We start from the raw sequence: 21094 nt of genomic DNA, 5'->3' as shown, positions 1-21094 counted from the left end.
GAACGAATTTTTTTTCCTTGTTGACTTATATAATATGATCATATGTCACATATGTCAATTGATCTACATTTATCATAACTTTTTAGGATAACTGCGGGTGTTTGTTGTTTCGCGTGCTTTGTGTAACTAATATACAAAGATATTGATATATTGTACAATACAGTATTACATTGAATACGCTCATTTATTTTGAAGCTACTAAGAGTTATATGACTTATAGAGTAATTAAAAATTATAACTTTTATTCCTCCAAACTGTAATAAAATTTTTTTTTTTATTATAAAAAATAATAAAACAATAACATAATCTTTAAGCTTAAAATCTAGTTTCCTTGATTTTTTTTTTTCTTAAAAACGAAAATGATTCATATATATTATACACATATTCTTATTATCTATCGCTTAAAACATAATGTAGATTGAAAAGATCGGAAACTAAGCATATTAAAATTAAAAATTTAAACGTAAGAAAAAAAAAAAAAATAAATTTATACTTTTTCTTCCCCATTTTTTTTCACGAAAGAAATCGATTGTTTAGCTTTTTGAATTCCTTTTTCAGTAATTAAAGAATTTTTTGAAAAAGCAACTTTTTTTAAAGTTCCAACTTGTTTAGCAAATTCTGTGATTACATCAAGATAATTATCATCGATAAAGGAAGATTGAGGAAATTGTAAACTTATTAAAGGAGCGGAACATAATTCTAAAAATTGTTCTAAATCTTTTACAGAAAATTGTTCTCTTATAGAAATCGATAAATGATTTAAAGTATCAGGTAATTGAAATGCTACTTGAGATCTAAAAAATTCAAAATTTTTCTTAAATTCCAACGAAATGTATAATTTTTCAAGAAATGTTGTGTTAAGCAGAGTAAGAAAATGAGGCATGGTTTCTTTTTCTAAATGACCTTCAAATATTATGAGATTAGGACAACAAATAGAAATGGTTTTTGTCACATTAATCGGAATATCTGGTACGTTACGGATAACCATATTTTTAAATTCACGCCTTCTAAATCTTATTTCTCGAAGTGATCCTTTTGTTCTTTGAATTAATCTCGCCAAATTATCTAAACGTGATTTATGAGCATTTTTAAAAATTAATTTTTTTAACCTAAGGAAAGAAGTTGATGCCAAAGGAGCTAAAGTTTCATCATTAAGATTCATACAATCGATAAATATCATCGTTTCCAAATTTTTACAAGTAGTAACAGATTCTAATAGTAATAAATTATTAAATTGTACTCTCTCAAAATGTATAAGACTTAAAGATTTTGATTGTGATTCCAATGGGGTCAAAAATTCTGTTAAGAAACGAAAAGGACCTCTAATAATTAAATTACGTAAATCTTCTTGTTCTAATAATAGACTTGACATCTTACTAGGCTCTTTTCGATCCCCATCTAAATACATATCAAATTCATAAAAGTTTAATTCTAACGATGTAAGATTCTTACAGTATGATGACATCACATTCATTAAGGAACCTTTTTTATACTTTCCACCACAATTTAATTTTCTTACACGTTTAAATAAATGATATACTTCTGGCATTAAAGTTAATGATGATAAATATATATCTTGAACAAAAAAATCTATTTCCTCTGTATCATACGATATTATATAAATTGATGGACATTTTCGAATAAGAAATAAGCTTAATTCTCTAACTAATGTGAGACATTTTTTTTCTCCTTTTAAATCTTTTGGTCGACAATTATTACCGAAAATAAAAGCACAGGCCGACTCATATAAACCTTTATAATGAAGAGTTTTCACATATTGTGCATATTTAAATTCAGGTGTAGAAAAGGATGAATATGAAGAAGGATAAGATGAAAAGATTCCAATCTGAGACAAGACGGTTTTCGAACGAATATCAAGAAATTTTAAATAAGTTTCAATCAATTTTGCTGAAGGATTTTGTAATTTATCAAAAGGTGATTTCCAAAGAATTGAAGCTGCATTTTTAAACCAAAATTTATTAACTAATAAACATTTTGATAATGTTGACGCATCATTTGAAAAATATGAAAAAATTTCTTGTAAACATTCTTCTGGAAAAAATAGGGGCTTTGGAAAAGTTTTTTCATTATTATTTCTACGAGAAATTTTATTTGGTTGTAAATTAAAATCTACGATACTTGATAATGTAAACATTTATAATGATTATTTATCAAGAAAGAATGATAAAATGTGAAAAGAAAAAAATGAAGAGGAGACAATAAGAACATTTTTTAAGTGAGAAAAAAAAAAGCATTCAAACCAGCGAAAATTGTGTGTAAGAACAATTTTGTATATTTTTTTGTACATCAACATTATTAACAACTATAATATTCTAGTTCTTTTATTTGATTGCATTAAAAACAAGTGAAGATCGCGTCAAAAAATATTCGTTTCTTGATCTCCAGTAACGATTGTCAGTTTGATATCCGATCCAAAGGTTCATTTACGTAATGTCAGACTAAAAATACGCCACTCTTTGAACTTTTATATTTAAGATTAGATTCCAGATCTCGTAATTTTAATAATAAATATGGAGCATCAACTTGCATATATATCGTGGCCTAGAACGAAATTCTCTCATTGTATAAAAGACACAATACCCCAATTTGTGAATAGTAAAAAGTGACGACAAATAATGATCCACACTAGTCATTATTAGTAAATTATGATACCCCAACTTTATTGGTCCTTACCAAAAACGGGAAGAAGTTCATTATGTTTATCGTCGCTCGCGTCAGAAACTTTGAATCGAATTTTACTATTTGTTTTCATGATTTATAATAGTTACAAAATTAAATTAACGTATTAAACAAATTAGATATTTATAAACCGTAGTGATCAAATCATTTTCTAAATTGGATAAATTGGATAATATTCCGAAATTAATAATATATGGTCTATACTAAAAAGTGATTATAAAATACTTTACCAGAGTTTACCTTATTAAGACTAAATTAAATTTTACCATTTTTTTTTTCAAAGTTATATTATTATTAAATATAATAATTATATAATTAATCTTTAACTGTTAATGGTTTTTAATGAAAAAAAAAATCTTTTGAGAATATCATGATAACGACTATTCATTTTTCTTTCTTTAGTTAATTAATATAACCAATATAATTATATAAAAATAAATATTATATCATACTGGTATGATTGGTCGATCAATCTAGATACTAGCCAATAAGATTTATCCGATCGGTACGGTCAAGTAAAAGCTTTAGTAATCTATCTTTTTTTTTACATTTATCCATTTTAAAATGGTCTAAAAAGATCTAGATTCATATTGTAACATACTACATAATCTATTTTTTCGGTCACTAGCTTTAAAAGCACGTAATACTTTGGCTAAGCTTCAATTGCTATTTAAAAAAGGAAGGAGCGAGTGTCATATGAAACAACAATGAAATAAGTACCAAATTCATAGTCAATTGTATAACATATGCTGTGGCTACGAAATATTTGATTTTTACTTTCCTAATTTAAATAAATCCGCGCGTTTAGAAAGAACGCGCCGGTAAAACAATTATGTACATTATACAGTACATAGCATATAACTTATTTGATCGACAGCTCAGGTTTCAGTTCTACATGATTATAAGAATACGATCGCCGATTTAACGTATTTTTAAAGATGATAAATGCTTTTTAAAAAAAAAAAGGCAATAAACAATAATAGACATAAATAACGCTAAAATGGAATTATAAAATGTGAACTTGTGTAATGTGATATCGTTAAAATAAAGAAAATTGGCAACATATTGTTTGTAATTTGTAAAACTTATGAAAAATATTTTAAATAAAAGAAAATACTTTTTTTCGTACATAAAAATAACCGGCTTACTCTTTCAAGAAAGTTTTTTTTAGAAGTATAAAACGAAGTTTTATAAAAATAATGTGTGAATATTTTATAATACATTCTTAATACTCAAGTGTTTCGGTGATATTATTAAGAGCGCAAAAGAATTTCTTTGGAGGTTTTTAAGCATATTCGTCCCTCTCTTGTGGTACTTCATGTAAAATATGTACCCACGAGCCCAGGATATTATTTTTTATTTTACGCCGAAAAAATTATAGTTAACATTTGAATATTATTAAATATATTGATTTTTTATATATTTTTAATTATTTAGGTTTTACTTTACAAAATTATAGAATATGCAATTATTAAATTCCTGGCCCTTGGAAAATTTAAAGTCGGTACAACTTCGACAAATCTGGTGACGATGAAATACTCATTATAGTAATTGTTCTATATTCCTATAAAAAATTTTATCCGTAATTTCTGTAAAAACTCCGTGAATATTTATGGAAAAATAACTGAAAATCTAAGCAACTATAATTTCCATATCTTGAAACACGGAATAAATTTTTTTATAGGGTATGTACAACCGTCCTATATCCCACATCCTATTATCCCAGTTCTAGACCCATTATATAATAAGATTTATAATCATTTTATGAATGCAATTTGTGATTTTGTAAGATGTCTCATATCTTCCATAACCCCTTGTTATGAGTATTATGAGCGGAAAAGATTTCTTTGATGAATATATAACATCAAACACACTACGTTCATAGCCTGAATACATAATCAATCCATATGTGTAAATTATTATTCTTTTTATAATTAGATGATGCATTTTATTAATTGTGGTACAGTATTTTGTGCCAACTTTAGTTGTGGTCATTTTTTAAGTATAAAATTCTAACTCTCGATATGTCATACGAATTTACATGTATAATTATCAAGTCTATTATTGTTCTCGGGATCGGATACTAACTACGACTTTACATCGATTTTACATTATCGTAACTAACTTTAGTAATATAAGACCATTATCTTTGGATTTTGATATCTGTGAACTGTGTAATCTTCATTTCATACTGCTGCGCAAATAATCCTGCTTAGTAATTTTTGACATTTGTCAAATGATAGACGTTATGTGACACTATCGTCATTTATGCATAATTAGATTATGTAATGGAGTAAACCTAATCGAGAATCAAATGTATTATTATTTAATATCAGAAATTTAGGTATTGTATGACGTAATAACTGATGTTGAGTATAGTGTATGAAATTTACTATACTCCGTAGAGTAAAATGCGGATTTCAATTAATGCAAATTTTTTACTTTTATAATTTACTATTGATAAAGCTATTCTAAGTTTCTAACTTCAATAAAATTATTCTAATTTCTAATATTTCTAATGTAACTTTAACTCCCGCTCCTTCTCAAGGTTGGACAGTTCCATTACACGAACTTTTGCTTCACGTTCTCTTAATAAAATTTCACATTCTTTTAAAGCTAGTTCCCTCTCTCGATATTCAAGCTCATTGAAATTTTAAGTTTAAATTTTCTTTATTATTATTATCATCACAATTATCATCGGAATCAGAAATTGTGTGACAATTGTTTTGATTTTCTTGTTAGAATTTGCCCGTCATGAATGAATTATTGTTTTAAAAGCCACACTTTTCGTAATATATATTTCAGATTCTTCTATATCACATAAATTTGGCTATATAATTATTAATAATTTTTTTATTATATTATAGTTGTAATATTTATATTAAGTTACCTCTAAAATAAGGTCCTCTTCATAAATAGTTTCTTCTTCATTAATAAAATTGTTATCCATAATTTGAAATTGAAAAGAAAGTTATGAAAAAATTTTATTATTTATAGTTGTGTTACACGGATATACTATTATTCGTATTACTCATTGATTATTGTGGTACATATATACGCAATAATTGCAACATACTAATATACGCAGTAGTAGGTTTACAAAATATACAACTCTGTACACTTTTTCCTAGATTTTAAACATATTTTCTTTTAATCTAAGACTTTTCATGTTACGATTTGCAAACTTATTGGTCTGCTTTAGGTTATAACTAATTACGACATGTTGTATGACAAACATTTGAATTTCTTTCAATGTATTTTTGAAAGATATTTTATAACTTTGTGAATAGGGTATTCGGAAAATATTGGTTCCACTTGGAATTTCCATGATGGTTCCACGTAGAATTCTCTGCAGATTTTAAATGGTAAAAACTTCCTGATGATAGAGGTTACGTATTTTATTTTTGATTAATAGTAATTGCAATTAATAAAAAAATCAAATATTAAATTGCTTATAATTTGAATTTATACATAAATTACATATTGTAGTTGAATCAAATTTTTCGCTTCAATAGTATTTGGTCTATTGTCTGAATTTGAATTACACCGCTTTTCCTCAAGTAAATAGAACTATTTTTGAGCCTTTGGAACATTAATTTCGAGTCAAATTCAAATATTTATAATTATATTAAAACTATATGCACCTACCAGCTCATCTACCGGTTTAATATTTTGGTGCCCGGACGATTAGAGCAAGTAAAAATTATTAATTCGGAAAATGTCTGTGGACGAAATCAATTAAATCAAATTGGGAGATATTGGTTTTAATAATAAAATGTTTCTTTAAAAAAAGTTTTTTTTTCATGACACATGGTATGATTTGCGTCAGGTTGCAGCTGTCGTAGATATACCAGACGCAGCTAGATGTACCAATTTCCATAGCAATAATTTTTACGCATACTATATTATGAAATTTTATACTTAAAATCACAGTGTGTAGAATTTACTTAAACATTCTAAATCTAAATTTTAGGATACATATTTTTTAATGTGATAAATAAAAATAATAAATTTATTAAAATCTAGAAATTTAATGTTTAATTACTAACGATTTTTATATGAAAAGCACATCAGCTGTTACGACGTAACGTTTAAAAAAATTATAAACTAGGGAAACGGAAACCGTTGACGCATCCGAGGCGATAGATTTTCCTAATTGTGTAAATTTAACGTAATTTTATTTAACGTAATTTTATTTAACGTAATATTAGCGTAATTTAAAAATGTGTTTTATTTATTGTTTCCATGATTTTGTTACACCTGATCTTGTTGTTACCCCTGAACTTGAAATCTGATTGGTTAAATCGAAGCGTGACAGACAGAGGCATTGATGTAAGTAATCTGTTAGGATTATGTGCTAATCAATATTTTGGACCTTCGAAATTATGGACTATCGGGTACATGCCAGAATTTTGCAATTGATAATCGAATGATCAGCCTGCTTTCGGTTCCATGTCAGAAAACGATCAATTCTCATCAGGTAAAATCAACTGGAGTCATGATTATGGATTATCAGGATTTTGTATGTTGGAAGTCCCAAACTTGACAGCAGGATTTCCGATAAATTGATAAAGATTTTACCACGATTGTGACGATTTTATTATGATCACTATTTTTATGCGTATAGTGTTATACATTACGGTATCAATTTTATAATTTGTTAATATAATTAAATTAATTAGAAATTAGAATAAATTTCAACTTTTTCCCAATTTCTTATGGATATGATCCATTTGTATAATGTCAATTTTTGGATATCCGCTTGTCCAATTTAAAAAATTTTTTTTTTTATGAAACGTGATCGTTTAGCGCACTTCCAAATACTGGACTGATTTTAAAAAGTTTGAACTAGTTGATCGATTGGTTACAAATTTTAAAGCAATATTTTAATTATTTTTATAATTCACAAAGAAAAATTTGACCAGAATCATTTATTATACTGAGTTTCCTACTTTAGTACCAGTGCCTGTGAAGGCTTGATGGTATTTATGGTTTTCATTTTTATGTTAGATTAAGCCTATTAAGTCATTACAATTTCATACAATATTTTATTAATCAGGATTCAAAAGTAATTCAGTATTTTAAGACCTTCTGTGAACTTCAAGATAAAATTTATATATAATTGCAATTTGTAAGAAATCTTATTAACTTAGTAAATTTATTAGTAACATTTATATGCTAATTATGATTCAAAATAAAGCAATAGCTTTATTCATTCAAGCTTTTCAGAAAGAAGGAATCCTCAGATTTCAAATGAAACAAAATATGACAATCATTTAATAAATTATTTTCTAGAGCTTTTGCGTTAGCTTAAAAGATTAGTACAAATAATATATAGTTAAGGAATGTGGCATGTTAAATAAATTATTTTAGTTTCAGGTATGAATGGTAATGATTAGCATTAACACCCGAAAAGAATTTAATGAAGTAATCACTAGAGTCATATGATTTCATGATATTATTGACAACTTGAAATAGTAATGATTTACATAATAATATATATAATATGAATAAAATGATTTTCTAATTTTTTTTTATAAGAAATAATATAAAACGTATATTTTATTAGTTTATTGAAAAAAAAATTACGATTCATAATGTCAAAGTTTGCAAATTTCTTTCATTATAAAGATTTTGATCCAAAAAAATCAGTAACATCATGGTTTATATCACCAAAAGCATTGATGATAATTAGAGGGATCATTTCATTATATACTTGGATTGTATTAATCGGACATTTAAGTTTTGAAATTCATGATGGAGTGAATGATTTTTTAAAATTTTTCACGAATTTAAGTTATATAGGACTAACCGCTTATTTTACGGTAAGTGAATAAAATAAAACAATTATATATATATAAATCTAATTTACCTTAATAATAATCTATTTATTAGACAGCATTTTACCGTTCGTATCGATATGTAACAAAAAATCATATATTGATTTCTTTTTACAATCAACCAAATATATTAAATTGGTTATTTTGGTCACTTTATCATACGATTATTCATTATCCGTAAGCAAAAAAAAATTTACTTATTAAAGAAATTTTGATTTTTAAAAAATTTAATATAAATGATATATACAGTATATATATATATATTCTTTTTAATAGAATGTTGATAACGGTATCTTATTGGATATTCATATTTGATCCCAAAAGAAATGAAGGATTAAGTCCATTTGAATGGTGGATAAATGTATCAATGCACGGAATTAACTTTTTATTTATCATAATAGAAGTATTTTTTAATCGTCAAATTATGGTCGTTTCCTTTATTATTTTAAATTTTATCATACAATTCTTATACATTTTTATCGTTTATATAAATTATGCGATGTAAGTTGAATAAAACAAAATCATACATTACGTTTTTACTTTTTTTTTTTTTTTTGCGTAATTAATTAATTTTTAAAAAATCTTATTTAGAACTTCACAATGGGTATATGAATTTTTGGATTATACAAAAGGAATAAAATCAGTAATATGGTATATTGGATTATTTACTGGATCCACTTTAATCTTTTTTATTATGTATGGAATACATTTATTAAGAGATTTTCTAGGAAGGAAATTTGGTCGTTATCATTTTTTTTTATAAATTCGTTTTAATTTTTTAATTTATTTAATTTATTCATTACCTAACCGATTTTAATTATTTGTAATAATAATTTGATAAAAATCTTTCAATTTTATAATCATTCATGTAATTATTGTTATATTTATAGTGTATTAATTAAATATGATTTAACCTATTATAATAATTGTACTTTACCGGATCTGATCAATCCGGGCCGAATGAAAAATCTGAATTCCGGATCTTACTTTTGTTCATACGGATTATAAAAATTTGGCAAAATCATTAGTATATTAAAGTATAAATTCTGATCAAAAATTTAACTTACGGTCGGAGTTAAGATTAGAAACTATTCAATCAGCCAAGATCGATCGAAACATTACATTTTACAACGATTTAAAATTTTTGTTTAAAACCACTTCTAAATCTTTTATTGAACGTACCACTAGTAACACTACATACAATAATACAAAACTCATTAACTCATTTTTATTGTTCAATTTATACAAAACAAAATAAATATATAAAGTAAATATAATCTTTGCGATCAAGAAAAAAAAAGATAAATCGATAGATTGCTTATAAAACAAATATATATAATAAATAAAATTTTGACACATTCCGTCATGAAAATTCTCCTACTTAATTATTTTTAGGTGGTTCAAAATTTTTACAACATTGTAATAATTGCTCAGCTCCATATTCATTAGCAATTGATTCAATTTCATTTAAATTATTATGATTCAAGAAACCCTTTAACGCCTTTTCACATCTTTGAATTAAAGTAGTTATAAGAAATCTAGAAGCATAGCGTAATAATGTAGTCCATTCATTAAAAGTTTTGATGTTTGGGAGATCACCATTATACACATAATTAAGAATAATTTCTAAAGACTCGTAAGTAATATCTTCATCGGTTAAAGTGAGTGATTTACTTTGTGATTCAATCATTTTCGATTCCAATAATGCATTAAAATAATCTGATCTTCTTGATAATACCTTAGAATGAGCATAAAAATTTCTTTCATTGCTTGTATTATCACCAGATGAAACTTTATAATGGATAACAAAATCGCTTGTTGATTCATCGTTTAATTTTTTTAAAGTATTTGATTCGTCATTCGAAACAGATAGTTCTGGTAGAGGATCGACAATAATATCAGGTCTTAATTTCACTTTAACATCGAAACCGAAAGTATCATCATTTTCAATCATCAACTTATCCCTGGATAATTTACTATTCCAATCTTGTCTAAATAATTGAGTTTTTTGCCATATAACATTATCTTGTTCACCACCACTTAAATTAGCTTTTAATATAAAACCATATTCACTTTTAACGTATTCAGTAAGATCCTTAATCTCATTTACTTTATGTCTACGTTCTGTATATGGTTCAAACTGAATTAAATTCCAAGATGGATCTTGATTTTTCATCGTAGGTAATGGTTTAACAAACCACTGTACTTTTGCATCATTATCAAATGTACCAAATGATAATCTTACTTTAAGAGAATTAATCAAGTAACCTCCATTACGATAATCAAATTTCCAAGAAATTTCACCATCGTCATTCATTTTATCAGGACTAGGGGATCTCGCTAAATAAGTTTTCATCCAATCATGTTCAATCTTCTTTTCAATATTATCACATTGATAGGCACCTTTTTTCCAATTTTTTAAATATTTATGAGATAAATCACCATTTTCATAATAAGCATCAGTATACGTATTATATGAAATTCTATTCATAAATAAATTTAAATTTAAATTATTATTTTCTTCTGTTTGTATGACATTAAGTGAATATTTATCAGCAAATACTCCATTGCTAGTATCATTTTTATCATTCGCGGTTTCTATATGATCATGTGAACCTGAACCGGTTTGTGGTGGAACGTAAGTTGGTGGAAAAAACATTGCCGAAGATTGTTGTATTTCAGAGGCGGAAGGAAAATTTGTATTTTCAGGATAATTTGAATCTTCAGGTGCTCTCAAAATGCATACTGGTTGATTAAGTCTAAAGTTATTAGTAAAGATACTTTGGTTTGCAGAAGTTGGTGCATTAATTGAAGTTTGACCATCAACTTGTTGCTGTTGTTGTTGTTGAAGTTCTCGACTTTGTTCACGAAGTTGTGAAGCTATTTGTTGTTCTAATTGAGCAAAATGAGAATTATTGCTTACATGAATACTTCTTGAAGCTATTTCATTTTCTTCATTGTTGTCGTTGTTAGGATCATCATTGTTACTATTATTAGGGTTGTTGTTGTTGTTAGAATTACTGTCAGGATTATTGTTTGAGTTTTCGTTGTTTGAGTTGTTATTTGAGTTATTGTTTGAAGAATTTCCTCTAGTTATAGTGTATAAAATATTGGGAATCATTCTTTATTTATTATATAAGAGATAAAAGAGATAAACAAAGAAATAAAGAAATACATAAAAAAAAAAGAGGTTATGGGGGTATTTATAATTTTTACGCCACAATATACATGACTTTTAATTTAATGACGAAATTGGTCCATCATATATCGATAAAACTGTCAAGATCTTCAAAAGGTTTTACCAAATTAATTTAATAAGGAAAAATTAAAGAAATTTACACTAAAAAATACTAAAAATGTCTAAATGATTTTTATATTATACAAAAAAGTTATATAAAAGTATAAAAAAAAAAAATTTTGAATCGAATCAAATTGGAAGGGAAGAAACGGATTTATCATTATTATTTATATAATCATTATTATTATAACGACCAAATCTTCTTCCTAGAAAATCTCTTAATAAATGTACTCCATACACGAGAAAGAAGATTATGATGTATCCGATAATTAATCCAATATACCATATAGCTGTTATTGATCCTTTTGTAAAATCCGCAAACCCATATATCCACATTGAAGTTCTAAATAATATAAATAAATAGATAAATAAATAAATTCATTTATGTGTTAGAAAAATAAGGGGTTAACTTTAACTTACACTGCATAATTTATAAAAACGACAAACATGTATAAGATTTGTATGGTAAGACTTAATATAACGAAAGAAACGACTATAATTTGACGATTTAAAAATATTTCTATTATAGCGAATAAAAAGTTTAATCCATGCACTGATACATTTAACCACCATCTAAACGGCTGAGGTTTTGCAAATATAAAGTTTCTCGACAAGAATAACCAGTAAGTTAACACTATTACCGTCCTATCAAGAAAGAAAAATAATGATGATGTCATAATGAATTTTTTTATTCTATAAAGAGAAAATCAATTTTGTTTAAAAAAAATATGTATATTATTCTTTTTTGCTTACGAGAAATGTGTCATAGTATGATAAAGTAACCAAAATAACCAATTTAAGATATTTGGTTGATTTTGGAAAGAAACCGGTTTATTATTTTTAGTTACATATCGATATGAATGGTAAAACGCTGTCTAATAAATTTAAAAATACCATTTAAGTAAAAGTAAATTACATTTATATATATGTGGTTTTTTTTTATTTATTTTATTCACTTACCGTAAAATAAGCGGTTAGACCTACAAAGCTTAAATTTGTAAAAAATTTAAAAAAATCACCCGCTCCACCATACGTTGCGGAATTTACAAATTGTCCAATTAATATAATCCAAGCATATAATGCAATGATCCCTCTAATTATCAATAATATTTTTGGTGATATAAACCATGATGTTACTGACTTTTCTGAATCAAAATCTTTATAGTGAAAGAACTTTGCAAAATTTGAAATGTTTTTCATATTTTCTTTTCCTATATTTTTCAATAATCCTAATAATACTCTATATATATATATATATATATATTATATATTTTTAAAGTTAAGAAGTAAAAAACAAAAAAAAAGAGAAATTTTTCTGAATATATATATTTTATTAAATGTGGCTGCTTACTAATACGATGATCTTTGATGACACCTTTATAACTTTATTGATCTTTATTTCGGAATACTTTATCCTTTTATCCTTCCCTCTCTGCAAATTTGAAACTTCATTACTATAAATAACGGCTTCTTTGTTGAGATTTACCGAATAATAGTAATATAATAGTAATTAAATGTTAATGTGTGTTACAATTACAATCGTATTGATTACCACAATAAGCACAATAAGCTTGTGTGATGTGACGCAGTAATTATTTTTACTCCGTCCGCAGTTCCGCAGTTAAAATTGACGCGTTTTATTACTTAAATTTTCTAAAATATGTTACACCCGTCCGGTAAAGTTCTTCGTACATTCCGGTGTACTACAACCCCTACTTTACAATGAGGTTTTCTCGTGTGCTTGCGACTAATTTTAACCTGTATATACGATATATATATATATCAGATATATGTATGGGGTTGAGAGGAAATTAATTGAAAATAATATTTTTTTTTTTTTTCGCCAAAAATGATTAAACGTAAAATCTCCTCTGCTTCTATTAACAATAGTAAAAAGCAAAAAGTATCCACTTCAGTACAGAGTTCACTTTCGTCTTTTGTTAAGTCTCAACCTCGGAATCAAACTATTACCTCAGAAACCTTATTGGATAAAATGAAGGATGAAAATAAAGAATTATTGAGCTTGGAAATTAAAACTATGAATAGTGAATGGTTGAAAGTTTTAAGTGAAGTGATACAAAAGCCCTACTTTATTGAGGTATACTAAAACGCGTTTTAATAAACTTTATATCTATGTGATACGCGAACTTGATGCGTTTTAACCTTTTTTTGTTAGCTTAAAAAATACCTTCAAAGGGAGAAGGATAATAACAAGAAAATTTTTCCACCTGGTATAATGATTTAATAGAATTTTGTAATTTGGTGTCATGGTACTACAGTGCTGATATTATACGTAATGGGATGATCCTGCTCTCAGGATAATAACGGTTCTAACCCTAATCCTAGTTTTAACCTAACCTTAATTCCAGTGTTATAGTGCCATAACGCCAAATTATGATTTTCTTTGGTTTATAACAAATTTATTTTATATTTATTTTTTTACAATAGAACCGGAAATATATAGTTGGTCAAGATTTACCCCTCCATCTTCAGTTAAAGTTGTTATTATAGGACAAGATCCATATCATGATGTCGGTCAGGCTCATGGCTTGTGTTTTAGTGTTCCACATGGCGTTCCACCACCACCATCGTTGATCAATATTTATAAAGCCTTGAAAAATGATATTCCATCATTCCAGATTCCGAAACACGGTAATCTTATTAATTGGACCAAGGCTGGAGTCCTCCTTTTAAATACCTCACTCACCGTACGAGCACATGAAGCAGCAAGTCATAGTGGAAAGGGATGGGAGAAATTTACTGATGCTGTGATACAATATTTAAACGATAGAAAGAATGGATTAGTTTTTATGTTATGGGGAAATCATGCCATCAAGAAAGGAAAAAATATTAACAAGGTCATATTCTTTTTTTTTTTTTTTTAATATTCAAAAAATTATTAATTATTATTCACCAAAGACCAAATTTTCTTTCATATATTTAAGACCAAACATCTCGTTCTGCAAACAGTCCATCCGTCGCCATTGTCTGCTCATCGTGGATTTTTTGAGTGTAGTCATTGGTCTAAAGCTAATGCATACTTAAAATCTCATGGTAAACAAGAAATAGAATGGGATTGTTTGACGGAATCTGATTAACGAACCATTCAAATTTTGTAAAAAATATGGGAACTAGTTATATTTTCTTTTTATACAAATAGTTTGGTGTCTTAACCGGTCACTTAAAAGTTTAAAACTTTTTTGTTGGCGCTAGTGATGATGAAATTTGAAAAAGTTATTCCTGAAGAAGTTATTCAAATATGGCATTAAATAATAGTCTAATTTTTTAGTTATTACATATATACTAATATATACTAATACGAACATTAATAATAAATATAATATGATTTTATAAATATATAACTGAGTAATATGATTTAGATGATAAATAAATTAAAGAATGATTTTGGGAGAATGATCGCAAATATTCGTTTTAATTACACCAACATTTTATTCCCTAATATAAAGTGATTCAAAACTTTTTTTAAAGGGAACTGTTTAGATTGTCTTAAGTTGTAAATCGGTAAAATTGCATCATGCAATACCGGCAATTAGATAAGTAGATTTACTTGTGAAATGGAAACCATTGTAAGTCTGGGGCGAAAATTGAATGTGGAAATTAATCGCATAGGCTTTTCACAACGATTAATAATGTAAAAAAAATAATTTTTTTTCGGAACGGAACCGTTATAAGCTCTTTAACGGATTTTATTGCTTGTACATCGTCACGTGCAGGACGGATAGTGGGACATTTTTGTGTACCCTTAGCCGGCTTAGCGTAATCCCTAAATCTAAACTAGAAAATGGGAAAATAATTCACTATATTCCGAATTTATTCAAGCCTTAGAACTTTTGCGATTAAATTAAAAGAACCTGTGTGAAACTTTTGATTTTAACTGTTAATAAATTCTAACTTTTTACCAATTCACAAAAAATGAACTCTATGAACTTTCTTAAATTTTTTTCTACAAGCCCAAGTTCCCTTCAAAACTTATTTCGAATCCCAACTTAGTCAAAAAAATAAGACTAATAAATGGTATGGCGCTAGTGTGTCATTTTCTTGAAGAAAATGGTAGATGATAAAAATGGAAAAAACATTAAGTCTGGAGTAAAAGTTATTATTATTTAAGTGACAATTTAAAGCTCATGAAACATGACGATAATAAATACGACAATGCAATCTGACTACTGACTAGAGTCACTCAACTAAATTGTTACAATATTTAAATATTCATTTTACTTCGATTGGAAATGGCATTAATTTTTTTGTGATCATTGATTATTTCATAATCTTTATTTAATAAAAAATTGAACCATCTTTTTACATAAGCCTTTTGAAATGTCCATACAATACAGTATAAATTGATTTGAGGTCTTTGATCTCCTTTTGCTCTTGATTGTTTAGAAGATGTCAACAATTCTAATAAGGGTAAACTTGTTCAGAAGTTCCTTATTCCTTTATACATTTGATGAATCTTTGTAGCACCCTTTTCAACAACATTAAGATCACTTAATTACTTATCACTATCGTCATTTAATAATACCAAAAATGATGAACATGTCGAATGAGAATTTGAGAAAAATCTTTACCGGATAATATAAGTAAGCTCATAATTGATAAATTTAATAAGAATAAGAATAGGAAAAAATTAAAAAAAATTTTTTTTTCTTTTTTTTTCTTTTGATCTTTTTTTTTCGGTTATTTTACCTATTTAAAGATGTTTTATAAATAATATGAAATTCAAAGGTTTTGTGAAATCTTTTCTTTCAACAGAAAATCTAGATCGAGATCAATCTATTTTACAACTAATTCTTAAAATAATTCAATATTGCGTTGTCGTGGAATTCGGTAGTTGTTGTCGGATCGACATATTGACCCTCCCTTACATTTCGCGCATAACCATCTTTTATGAGGTTTTCCACCTGGTGATTGTACTAATTGACTGTGATTCGAGACGACGGTAGCATGATCGCATTCTTTGCATCCTCTCTTTTCCTTGGGTTTCTTTTTGCATACTTTGCATTCCTCCCTACAATCATGGCACTTCTGCTCGTAATAATCTCCCTTTTTCAATGGGGATTTTTCTATATAATTTCGGAGTAATATCCAAGTATAGGAGCTTTTCCATTCATGAGGACTTTGAGGGCGATTGCATTTCCATTCGGCGAACACTCTGTAATGATTATTCCATTCTAAGCGACAGACGATCTCAACATCGGGCTTTTTCTATAAAATCAATTTTAAGCAGAATATATAGATTAAACTTTCGAAAATAAAAGTGAAAAAAAATTTTTTTAAATCAATTTTTTTACTTACACTTGCACGATTTGGTTGCCGATTGTATAGAAAGAAACTAGTGACCAGACTTTCTTTATCACATTCCTTGCATTTATTCATAAAAACATCTTTCTTGCTTTTTTGATTTAATGTTAGATAACTTCGGAGTGATTCCAAAGAATATTTATATTGCCATTCGTATTCGTTGTTGCATGAAATTGGCCAATGAGGACATGACCAATTGCCGTATACCACGTAATTTTTGTCACGGGTTAGTATACTTCTGACAATTTCGGTAATCTATTAGAATGAATATAACAAAATATAAGAAAAAATTTGTTATAATATCAAAAAAAAAAAGGAGAAAATTTTATTGCAATGTGATTTTACCCTTTTAACATTTTCACGATCTTCCTTACTCAAGGAAGTCTACAAAAACAAAGAATATTTTTTTTTCGATTATTATGATTGCAAAAATGATTGTTTTAATGATCATTCTCAAATATATTATTAAATTACCGTATTTTTTTCGGATTTTGATGAGATATTGTAAGGATCGGAAAAAGAAGTTGGATTTCCCTTTATTCCGAGAGACGTCTATAGAATAATCAAAGGATGTTAATATGTTGGAAATGATGGAAGGTTTGTATTATAGTTATGATAAATTGAGTATACCGTTTTCTTATTATCCATTGACGGGCGATGAGAAGTGTTATCCTTCGTTCCAGAGGTTACTCCAGAAGCCTACAAAAACAATAAATTTTGTTTTGGTTATAATGAATAAAACGAGGTTTCAGAGTAAATATTAATTTATACCGTAATTGTGACATGGGTTGTGTTATCATTTGTTCCAGAAGTCTATTAAATTATTAAAATGTATATTAGTTATAACCGCTGGATCAATCAACCTGTCACTTCAACAATAATAATAAATAAACATACCAATTTCCTTTCAGATGATGCTACGACATTGTACGAGCGATTTGAGAGAGAAGTCGTATTCTTACTTACTTGAGAAGCCTATAAAGCAACCAAAATGTTTTCGGTCAGTATGACTACAAATCATAATAATAATCAAAATTATTTTAGAAAATTTGCTGTGGAAATTGATTACTTTTTCCTGTTGTCTGGCTAGGTAAAGTTTTATAGCTTCCTGTTCTCTAGCCTGTCTAGCTTGTTTAAGCCTCTCCGCTTCCTGTTCTCTAGCTTTTTTAGCTAGTCTAAGCCTCTCCGCTTCCTCTTCTCTAGCTTGTTTAGCTTGTCTAAGTCTTTCCACTTCCTGTTTTCTGATTTTTATTTTCAACCATTCAGTATCATAGGAAGGTTGGGGGGTAGAGAATATACTTTCACTCTTCCGCTGAGGAACCTATTAAAAATAACCATGGTCAGTTACCGGCAAAGATTCTAACAGCAAACAATATAGTTATATACATACGTATTGACTGTACTGGCTAAACTGGCGACTAGAAGGAGAGGAAGTTTTGTTCTTTTGAGAGGCCTATTAAAGCGAATATATTATTATTATTAAAACTAAACAGAAGGTTAATAAAGAAATATTTAATATACCTTCTCATTTCCGGATACTGATGATAGTATCTGTCCCATATTGTACTAATATCGATAATGAAAGAAAGAAAGAGTGTAGATAAGGACACAGACAAAGCGTCTGATACTGAAAAAAACGATACTGATGGCTTATATTTATATTTATAAGCAAAACATTCGTAAGCCAAAACAATTTAGGGTTTTAATCGGCGTAAATATTCCGTATTCGCTATTATAAATGATGGATGCTGTCCGAAAAAGGAATGTACGTTAAACAACTGACCGTCTGGCGTTTTTTTGAGCTTTTCCATTAATTTCTAAATATGAAATCATAATATACACTAAATCATAACAAACTTTCTATTGGATTTATGATTTTCATGTGATACGCGTATAAAACCTTAATTAAAGTACGATATTGTTTTTGGGAAGATATGACGCTTTATAGTTAATGATAATCCAAAGAATTAAAGTGTCAAATATAAATCAGGTTTTATGTCACACCTTTCATTTCATTTACTACGTGAATGACCTTATTTTCGACCTTGAAAATATATGGAATACATGTTGGAATCTCAAATGGAAAATAAATTATTATTAGTAAGTTAATATCCTAAGCAACTTCTAGTTAAAGGTGTTGAATTTCAATTGTTTCCAAATATAGTCCACTAGAAATCCTCACAGCCTATCTCAGCCTCTGTTATTTCTGTTATACCCGATTTTACACGTTAGAGATCTATTACGCCTACATGGTTGATTGTCGAAAGATCGACATTTCATTGTTCAACTATATTCAAAACCTAACTATATCCTAAACCTAACTAGGTTAGGGCATTCGAATACGAGTTTCGGACAATCGTTATTTCAAAAATGATCTTAATATTATGTGATGTCTATTTATACTTTATGGTATACGATACAATAATTAAGGTATCCATTAAATGATATAAGAAAGGGTATATTTATTATTTACTTGTTAAATTATTTAATCCATTAATTAATATCCTGTGTGTTACTATCCTTGATATTATTAATACAGCGTCAATTATTTATTTTTGGAATTTCTCCCTCAATACCTCAAGATATTTTTCGAAAAGATCGAAGTTCAAATTACCGACTGAGAGCCAGATCGGATAAACGGAGTTTTGGTATAAGCATGAAATTCAACAAAATTTTGTGCTTATACTTTGCTACCGAAGAAAAAGGAAACTATTTGGAAAGTATATCATACAAGTAGACTTTGATATTTCCCCAAAATAATAAACCTTCCATAATTTTTCATTTAGTATATATTTCCAATATTATTACTTCCAAAACATCAAAATGGGGTAATGTCCTTGTATTAGTTTTATATCGTTTAAAAGTTAATTTTCCGATTTTTAATCCATCTGGGAATATCGCATAATGAAATGCCAGAAATGGTTAATGGTGAATCAAAGGATAAAAGAAATAAAAATAACTCAATTTGTAGAATAATACATAATTTCGTCTAATTTATTTATTTTAATAATTACTGCATGATTTGTTTATAAAATATATATGTATAAATAAAATCCTCAAATGTACTGTACCGAAAAAACAGATGGAATGTTCTAAGTGCGACTGACTATATTGACAATATCTTATCTTTTGAAGGCAATATTGATTGTCATAAAAATAGCGTGTAACACAAGTAGATTGGCTCCTGACATTTTTTCCTTATTTTTTTACACAGATAAAAATTTACATTTCTCGTGTTTCCAACTACTAAACATTCTTTTTTGTCTTAGGAAATAATTTTTATCTCACCCAAAAGCATAGCTTCATGGCTTTTAGGAGTAAAGTTGAAGGGTTTCAGCTTATTACAAACACACCAACCTTTTCACGATCATTTATTCTTAACTTTGGTTCAGTAAAACCCTTGGCCTCTTTATCAAAATGCCTGGATACAATAGAAGTTAAATCATAGTGAAATAAGCTGGAAAAAATAGTTTTTTTTAAGAGCCTAAAAAGTCTGCAAAGTTTGGACTTGTTGGACTATGTAACTTTTTTGATCAAAGGGAAAACCTTAGAAAAGTGAGATAAAATGTGTTATTAGACGCAGCAGGTTGTTTCTTTGGTGTTTCATTTGGTGTAGGAGTGGTTTTGTCTTTTCCTTTTTATTTTTTCTTTTTTTTTCCTTCTCATTTCAATTATTTTGGAAAAACCTTGGGGTATTGGAATGTCGATCGAAGTGGCATAATTTTTGTGGGACTTTTTTTAAATGGGCCCGTAAGGTGACGATCATGTAAGGTGTTGTGAGTGACGAGAGCTAGTCTTCCTCATGTGACTGGCTTCTATACTACGAAGGATGAAGAAGGATATCAGAAGTGATCAACTCTGCTTGGAATCAGGTTAAACCTACCTCCGTCAAAGAGAAGTAAACAGAAGGATATAATTATATAATTTAGATTTC

At 27.5% G+C, this 21094-nt stretch overlaps 5 protein-coding genes across 5 annotated transcripts; 1 reads left to right on the top strand and 4 right to left on the bottom strand.

Moving 5' to 3' along the window:
* Nucleotides 1–179: 179 nt before the first annotated feature.
* Nucleotides 180–2262, bottom strand: OCT59_013077 (uncharacterized protein). Its single transcript, XM_025325355.2, has one exon. The coding sequence runs from the start codon at nt 2153–2155 to the stop codon at nt 488–490; it is 1668 nt and encodes a 555-aa protein (XP_025181583.1). The 5' UTR covers nt 2156–2262; the 3' UTR covers nt 180–487.
* Nucleotides 2263–9690: 7428 nt separating this feature from the next.
* On the bottom strand, nt 9691–11712 carry OCT59_013076 (uncharacterized protein). Its single transcript, XM_025315964.2, has one exon. It carries the CDS (start codon nt 11659–11661, stop codon nt 9922–9924), a length of 1740 nt encoding a protein of 579 aa, XP_025181581.1. The 5' UTR covers nt 11662–11712; the 3' UTR covers nt 9691–9921.
* Nucleotides 11713–11967: 255 nt separating this feature from the next.
* Nucleotides 11968–13038, bottom strand: OCT59_013075 (uncharacterized protein; the record flags this gene model as incomplete). The annotated part of the gene is made up of 4 exons (XM_025315963.2): nt 11968–12181; nt 12259–12483; nt 12592–12713; nt 12799–13038. The coding sequence occupies 4 exons, from the start codon at nt 13036–13038 to the stop codon at nt 11968–11970; spliced, it is 801 nt and encodes a 266-aa protein (XP_025181580.1).
* Nucleotides 13039–13640: 602 nt separating this feature from the next.
* OCT59_013074 (uncharacterized protein) lies at nt 13641–15208 on the top strand. Its single transcript, XM_025309183.2, has 4 exons — nt 13641–13936; nt 14015–14069; nt 14287–14696; nt 14784–15208. Exons 1-4 carry the CDS (start codon nt 13688–13690, stop codon nt 14934–14936), a joined length of 867 nt encoding a protein of 288 aa, XP_025181579.2. The 5' UTR covers nt 13641–13687; the 3' UTR covers nt 14937–15208.
* An 895-nt stretch (nt 15209–16103) lies between these two features.
* Nucleotides 16104–18720, bottom strand: OCT59_013073 (uncharacterized protein; the record flags this gene model as incomplete). Its single annotated transcript, XM_066140584.1, has 10 exons — nt 16104–17064; nt 17155–17415; nt 17506–17544; nt 17635–17712; nt 17791–17859; nt 17932–17973; nt 18058–18135; nt 18230–18481; nt 18551–18613; nt 18682–18720. 10 exons carry the CDS (start codon nt 18718–18720, stop codon nt 16651–16653), a joined length of 1335 nt encoding a protein of 444 aa, XP_066001459.1. The 3' UTR covers nt 16104–16650.
* Between the last annotated feature and the right edge of the window lie 2374 nt (nt 18721–21094).

Source organism: Rhizophagus irregularis, chromosome 20 (assembly GCF_026210795.1).
Source record: "Rhizophagus irregularis chromosome 20, complete sequence".
NCBI lineage: Eukaryota > Fungi > Glomeromycota > Glomeromycetes > Glomerales > Glomeraceae > Rhizophagus > Rhizophagus irregularis.
This window is presented reverse-complemented; position numbering and strand designations above follow the sequence as displayed.

What these genes read in the sequence shown, in the direction of transcription:
- OCT59_013077 (XM_025325355.2), bottom strand. Translation starts at nt 2,155, where the DNA reads ATGTTTACATTATCAAGTATCGTAGATTTTAATTTACAACCAAATAAA.
- OCT59_013076 (XM_025315964.2), bottom strand. Translation starts at nt 11,661, where the DNA reads ATGATTCCCAATATTTTATACACTATAACTAGAGGAAATTCTTCAAAC.
- OCT59_013074 (XM_025309183.2), top strand. Translation starts at nt 13,688, where the DNA reads ATGATTAAACGTAAAATCTCCTCTGCTTCTATTAACAATAGTAAAAAG. An exon ending in CAAGAAAATTTTTCCACCTG is followed by an intron (nt 14,070 to 14,286) that starts GTATAATGATTT and finishes TTTTTACAATAG; the next exon opens with AACCGGAAATATATAGTTGG. An exon ending in AAGGAAAAAATATTAACAAG is followed by an intron (nt 14,697 to 14,783) that starts GTCATATTCTTT and finishes CATATATTTAAG; the next exon opens with ACCAAACATCTCGTTCTGCA.